Below are 7,331 nucleotides of genomic sequence, written 5' to 3'. Positions count from 1 at the left end.
GTACTTCACTAGTTTGTTGACGTGTGACTGATGTTAATTATCTAGTTAAGAAAGGAGTAAGTAATGCTTTATGTACTTCACTAGTCTGTTGATGACGTGTGACTGATGTTAATTATCTAGTTAAGAAAGGAGTAAGTAATGAATTTACGTACTTCACTAGTCTGTTGATGATGTGTGACTGATGTTAATTATCTAGTTAAGAAAGGAGTAAGTAATGCTTTATGTACTTCACTAGTCTGTTGATGACGTGTGACTGATGTTAATTATCTAGTTAAGAAAGGAGTAAGTAATGCTTTACGTACTTCACTGGTCTGTTAATGATGTGTGACTGATGTTAATTATCTAGTTAAGAAAGGAATAAATAATGCTTTATGTACTTCACTAGTTTGTTGATGATGTGTGTAATAGTGTACAAAACTTCAGTGTTTTTATAAATTCTGTAATATGTATTAGAAAGGGAATACACAGCAATAGAGAACATAAGGTGGACCTCCGAAAAACTGTCAGGGCAAAAGTAGAAAGTAATGATGGAACATGTTTACCTGTGTGGTAGAGTGCTTGTTTGTGCTAGAGGAAAGTATAATCAGAACAGGTAGTGTTTACGACAAAACATCTAATATGCCAGTTTAACTTGCAGCCAGTAATTTTCCGAGTAATAGCAAATGAATACTGAAAGTTATAATGCTGTACAAGTCTTAAATTCTACAGTTTGAATAGAGATAGAAAGAGAATGTTAAAGCCAGTTGAATCGTCATTTATGACTTGGATAAAGGCATATCCTTTGATGTCTTAGAATAACTTAATAAGGAAAGTGTAATTAGATCCATTTTGTTTGATCACAACAATCGTAGGTGCCATTTTTAAAAGCAGCACGGGGAAATGATGGAGCTCGTACCATCTTTTTTTTTTTCTTCTAGATGCCATTTCGAGAAGCTCACAGCATGGCTGGAAAGGTTGTAGTACTCTCTGAAGAAAAACACTGCACTCTTCAAGACTTAAGTCTTGATGACCTTCGAGGAATTTCGTGAGTACAAAAGATATCCTGTTTATTCAGTAATGACATCGGTAACCGTCTTTGTACTTTACGGTGTTGATTATGAGAATTTAAGAGTTCTTCCACTTAAGATGAAAATTACCTTTTTCTACTCTTCCACAAATCTAGATAGTTTTGGAAAATTGTAAAGTTATATTATTGATTTTTAATGTAACAATAACAAAATACCAAACATGAACTTAACTTTTGTTTTATCACATAATACATCTATAACAAAGCTTTGTTGCTATTTTTTTAAATGGATAGTTATAACTTTTAAAAGTTAATTCTAAGCCTCGTTTTATCATATATATATAAATCAGTACAAAAAGCCACTGAGGAAGAATGGTGGTCATCATTTCTGGAATGTAATCTTTACAGTAGGTAGATCTTTGTCTTAACAATACCTCTATGTCTGGTTGTTCTACAGTGAATTGTTCACTCGGGACGTGACCTGCCTGTGGGACTACAACCACAGTGTTGAACAGTACCAAACACAGGGAGGAACCAGCAAATCTAGTGTTGAAGACCAGTTGAAGAAATTAAGAATATGGTTGGAATAAGTTAAGTACAAACATTGTTAAAGTAGTAGTTCTCATTTCCTGGTAACCACCAGTCAGAACTAGATTATCTCCATTTCATAATTAGTTTTAAATGGAACAACTAGGCCTAATATTTCTCACAACAACTAGGCCTATTTTCTTCCACTGGAAATTACAATATAAATTTCTACTGAGTTTATACAGTTTCAACAGCAGTGTTACTAACTATATGATAAAGAAAGACCTGTGTGAAACTTTAAGTTATATAATATACATATTGGATTAACTGTTCTTTATTTGTTTCTTAACAATGTTTTTGTATAATAGTTAGCATTATTATGTGATATGTTGAAATGTAATTCAAACTTTCTTACCGTATATTATAGTACTGAATAAAACTATCACTAGCAGTCATTTTATTAATTGAGTTTTCTCTGGGGGGAGGGGACATGTTTTGCCAAGATTAGTGTGTAATATTTTTCATGATTTAACTTACCTGTGCCAAGCTTTGTTAGGGTGTAAAGAGGAGAATTAGCTATTTCTTTCTGTACTAACAATGATTATTAGTTGACAGTCTTTGCCCACCCCCACCATAAAAAAAAAAAAGGGGGGGGGGACTTTTGAAGTTTCTGGCAACTGGACTGACTTGGCAAGCCTTTTCAAGGGCTTGTTTCCTGGTTCTTTCTTATCCCCAGTTTGAACTGGGTATCTCTATCCTTTGAAAGATTCTGATACCACAAGTCATGCTTCCATCTTGATCTTTAAGTGTGTTGAAAGATACTACAAACAAGGAACTTGGGTGAGTTAGTGAACTGCATTTGTACTCTGATATATAAAAAAAGACCAAGCCTCCACTTCTCTTAAGTGGGTGAGATTGCTCCTCCCTAGCCATTATCATGAATTATTTTATTAGACCAATGTTTAGAACCGACAACCAGAGAAACACTGCTCCAATAACCATTATCATGAATTATTTTATTAGACCAATGTTTAGAATCGACAACCAGAGAAACACTGCTCCAATAAAAATATTTATTGTCTGTCTCACTTTAATGCTTTCTTGCGACCATCAAAGAGAAATATTGCAACATCTGTTGTTTACAAGTTTATTTAACACTCAGTCTGTTACAAGTATCACAAAATCCTTTCATCACCACCTTCTGCTTACACGTCAATACTGTCTAAAACCAATATTCCAACTTGCTTCTGGTGGTGTTTATAGAAAAGTTTTATAGGTAACACAACTATTCTCATTTTCCTGAAATTTGAGTTCATAAAAGTCTAAAGCAGCTCAATGAGTAATTAAAATTATACACAAATAAAATTTTTAGCTGCCTTTTAAAACAGGGAAAGAATGTCTTGTAACTGGTAAAGTGGTCAAAAGATAACATCTGGGTGCTGGCACATAAAAAATAAAACTGGTTAGTTGTAGTACTTGCATGGGCTCATTTCTTGTCCACTGAATACAAATTGCATTTAAAGATGCTTGGGCACGTAATGAAAACAATGAAAGACATTAAAATAATATACAACTACAATAACCTGTAATAACATCTTTCATTAATTAGCAACTGTATTTTTTTTTATGATCACTTCAAGCAGCCAAGTTGTTAGGATTGAACTAAAGTAACCCTAACTGATAAAGGTTATGTTTAATTTCGACACCTGACAGGAGGGGGTTCACTTCACGAGATGGTCAATTCTGTTGAGGACATAAAAGTGATTCTACAGAGGCACAAAGATGCATGATTGAACAAATCAAACTACTGTAAATTAGTCCATAAACAAAATAAATGGAATTGTTAGGCTAATACAGAACTATCACATTAGCATAAATACATCACAAAAAAATAATAATAATACTTAATACAGTACCAAAACATGGAATTTAATAATCTCATAAAACACTATAAACAACTACCGTATTCTTGGTAATATCTACTTTCAAAATCTTATTTCTTTTATTGGGCATATTACAGATTGAATATATCAATTGAAGCACAAACGGTCCACTGCCAGCTTGGTGCTCCTACTAATAAATAGTTTGTTTAAAAGGCTAGGAATTCCCATCCACACCCTTCTATATCAACTTTGTCTTTGCTCCATTCCTCAAGCAGAAGGGATTTTAGTAACAGACAGGAGTAACATTTGAGAGTTGATTTTTATATATATATATACTGACTTTCACCAGCATGTATTATCACAAAGTTCTCTGTATACCTTTGTTTTGTTTTAAATACAAAAACTCGTCTATATATCGTTGTTAAATCACGGAGATGGTTTCCTCAATTCCTAGCAATATTATTTTCAACAAAATAAGATTCTTATCCTAAACTAAAGGGCTTCCTATAAAACTGATCCTGACTTAAAGAACTGCCTCTTGAAGATATGTGATGATCACTTTTAACTTTTAGAAGATAAATGTGGCACCTTATTTGTATTCTCAGTACTACTATAGCCCCCCCCCCCCCATGTTACGAAGGTAAAAGAAACTGTAGTAGGCCTAGGATCAGCTGGAGAGGAGCTGATGGAATTGGGATACACTTGGAAAGAGTGGTCCAAAACCGAGTTTGGAGAAGGTTTGTGGATGACTTAGGAGTGAAGGGGTTTAAGCAAGGAAATATAGGTCCCTTTATTTTTCTACCTCAGATGTAAAATCTGGCACATATTTATGGATTATCTCATTCGCCTGTGAAGATATCTTGGTAAAAAAGCAACAAACAACCTTTGTGTTAACTAGTTTACACCTATCCCAAGATGTTTACTTGGCTAGAGAGTATTAAAGCTATGATAAAAAGTCCTAATTGTGTAAAGATAGGGTGTATTTCATTCTTACATCTTGATCATTGTTAGCAGATAATTTCAAACTTCATTACATCTCTAGCCCCATCATCTATTTGGAGATGTTTGAAGAAGTACCAGCTCTAAACAAAGAAACACATCGATACGTAGGATAAAACTATGTAGTATGTAAATGAGCATCTGAATTTCAATGCTGGTAATTCTTCAAACATCTCCAGAATATGACAGGACTACTGATGACAAGAAATTTGAAATTACACATAGTCGTATCACAGCACCGAACAAGAATGACGAAACCTTAGCCATCAAGAAACTTAAAGTTAAATACTAATTCATCGGTAATTGAATTCTTTCTCGCACTCTGTAGTGTTAACAGAAATTTTAAAAATGATACAAAAATGCATTTATCTTATTTCTGTGTGTATGAATCAAGTTTGTGCACCGTAAAAAAAAAATTGTTTTTTCCATTATTTAAATTTAATGTCTTGTCAGAGTATAAAACAATATATAGTATTTACGGTCCTCAAAGGTTTAAAACTAGGGTACCTTGACAAAACAAATATTATCAACAAATTCAGTAACCTGAAACTCTTTGTACTGACAGTCTAAATCTCTTAAACTTATGACACTAGTGTTGTACAAAATAAGAAATGATGCTAAAAATGTTTTTTTAAACCAAAAGCTAATTACAATGTGATAAACACAAGTATATATATATATATATATATTTTTACATCTGTTAATGAGTTATAGGCTTAAGCCCTATAAATAACACACTTATAGTCATCCAAATATATCAAGAAACCCCCCTTTCCCTCTAAGAGAAACTAGAAATTGTCTGTTACAGCAAGTTTAAAGATAATACAATTAGATTTCAGTCTCAGATTTTCAGTTAGCATAAGGGAATATTCAGCCTTCCTTCTTACACTGACATCTGATGATGGTTGTAACCACAAGACATTTGACCATCTGTCATACTTTATCTTCTTTGTATGGCTTTTCTAACTGCACACGTTGACCTGTCCTTTTTATTTTACTTTCTTCTGAACCTGCTCCAGTTTTAGCTTTGAGAGCTTTTCGAACGGCTTCTCTGTGCTCTGCCAGTTCTCGTTCTCTTTCCTCCCACATCACCTTGTTGTCTTCTATGACTTTACTGTTTCGTATTACAAAGCTATCGGGCTTACCATAATCGGGGGGGTTGAGATTGGGGTCATAGCCCAAGAACGACAGCATGGGTGCAATGTTAGCCATATCTTGAACGACGTCCGCAGGGATTTGCCCTACCCATTTGCTTAAGGCTTGCAAGTTGATAGGTTTGATCACTTGATCTGTTGAACGTTCTAGCCTAAAATACCATTAGATATGGGAAATTAGAACAAAAATATTAACACTAGCATATATACAGTCTAAACAAATCCCTCATTCACACCCACCTGAAGGCCAAAAGAGAGAGAATTGTACAGTATTAATGATGTGTGGGCAAGTTTTATAGCACTTTTTGTTTAACCAAAGTCTAAAGCAGGAATGAAGAATTGTCCTACAGATGTCGCAATAATTCAATGCACTTATTAAAACTTCACACATTCTTATGGCTTTACTTGCTAAACCCTATAGCAAATAACTTGAAATAACCTTAGTATTGCATTAAATGTAACCATAATCAATAACGTTCTTAACAACCCTAACTTGTTTTTTGTTTGAAGTTAAGCACAGAGCTACACAATGGTTTATCTCTGCTCTGCCCACCACGGGTACTGAAACCCAGTTTTTAGCATTGTAAATCTGCTGTGCCACTGGTGGGGCACCCTAACTTCAAAAAGATTTCGTATATAACAATACATTTTATACTTTTGAACTAAAAGGTGCATAAGGGTAAGGCTGGCAAAGCAAATGCCTTTTGGACTGGAAAGCGCAATCATATAAAACTATCAACTTTCTGTTCATTCTTTTACTGATACTGTAAACAGCTTCAAGAGGAACTACAATTAACAATACTACATTAGATCAATACCCAATTAAAGTTGTGTACCTGTGATTTAAGTTAGGAATGACCACTAAAGTAATTTTGATTAAACAACCCTATACGAAAATGTTATAAATACTCACTTCGACAATGAGATTCCTCCTGGTTTGTTCACTAACTGATCATGGTGAAGAACAGAGTCATTCCAAGGGACTTGCAGAAACTTGAGAATTTGTTCTAACCACGGTTTAGGATGGAGAACCAGCTGTTCGTAGTAGACTGGCAAACAGAAGGTCGATCCGAGCTGCTGACACTGGTTGAACATAGCCTGCATGGCAGTGTTCCACTTTTTCATACACTGTCTGAAGTCAGATAAGTCAAACCCCGATATTGTTACCTGAAATCCAAGATTAAAATCATCCTATACTGCCCATGGTTGGATATCCCTTATCTAAAAAATGATATTGGCTTATTGGAAAAGTTTCAGAGGACTTGAGAAAAGAAAGATAAGAATATCCGGAGAATAAATTGGATTTTAAAATCTCTGTTTCCGCTATATCCTTATGACAATAGGACACAAGATTTGGAAAAGGCAGGCCGAGCTCCATTTAAGACAGTTTTATTTTTCGAATAGGATACTTAGCTGTTTACAGAAATGTGACCGACCTCGTAACCATTTTGTACTTGTTATAGTTTTCGTGCTATAACGTTTAAGTTAGTAGGCATATGTTAACGAAATTTGGCAGATTACCAGTAATCATTAAACAAAATATCAAATGTTTTTATTAAGTCTTAAGGTTTGTTAAGCAATGTTTTTCTCCTGCCTTTTTTTTCTTTCTTTTTGCATGTTGCCTATCCAACATGTAATGTAATTTTCATTTTAAGATTAAAAATACTTTTATGCATCAGAAAATTTCACACGCAAAATCTTTATAATGTCCAGATAAAATGTAAATATAAATTATACCTCTTTCATTCTAGAATGAACATA

The 7,331-nt window shown here is 34.0% G+C and overlaps 2 protein-coding genes across 6 annotated transcripts in view; one reads left to right on the top strand and one right to left on the bottom strand.

The window, feature by feature from the left end:
* Window positions 1-1,985, top strand: part of LOC106467115 (argininosuccinate lyase-like) — a 29,012-nt gene extending 27,027 nt beyond the window's left edge. For 3 of the 4 annotated variants that reach the window (XM_022395241.1, XM_013927433.2, XM_022395243.1), the window contains exons 17-19: window positions 37-56; window positions 918-1,024; window positions 1,464-1,985. In XM_022395241.1, coding sequence (XP_022250949.1) covers window positions 37-56; window positions 918-1,024; window positions 1,464-1,596 — 260 coding nt within the window. In that variant the 3' untranslated portion in view covers window positions 1,597-1,985. Of the gene's footprint in view, window positions 1-36; window positions 57-337; window positions 358-917; window positions 1,025-1,463 lie in introns of all 4 variants that reach the window. The other variant, XM_022395244.1, reaches the window with a different exon arrangement.
* Window positions 1,986-2,665: 680 nt separating this feature from the next.
* The window catches only part of LOC106467116 (protein-tyrosine sulfotransferase-like), a 7,755-nt gene continuing 3,089 nt past the window's right edge, over window positions 2,666-7,331 (bottom strand). For both annotated transcript variants that reach the window (XM_022395240.1, XM_013927434.2), the window contains exons 4-5: window positions 6,484-6,737; window positions 2,666-5,722 (exon numbers count right to left, since the gene is read on the bottom strand). In XM_022395240.1, coding sequence (XP_022250948.1) covers window positions 5,350-5,722; window positions 6,484-6,737 — 627 coding nt within the window. In that variant the 3' untranslated portion in view covers window positions 2,666-5,349. The remainder of the gene's footprint in view (window positions 5,723-6,483; window positions 6,738-7,331) is intronic.

This window comes from Limulus polyphemus, unplaced genomic scaffold (assembly GCF_000517525.1).
Source record: "Limulus polyphemus unplaced genomic scaffold, Limulus_polyphemus-2.1.2 Scaffold2493, whole genome shotgun sequence".
In the NCBI taxonomy this organism is placed as follows: Eukaryota; Metazoa; Arthropoda; class Merostomata; order Xiphosura; family Limulidae; genus Limulus; species Limulus polyphemus.
Note: the sequence above shows the minus strand (reverse complement) of the source record. Positions and strands in the feature narration are given on the sequence as shown.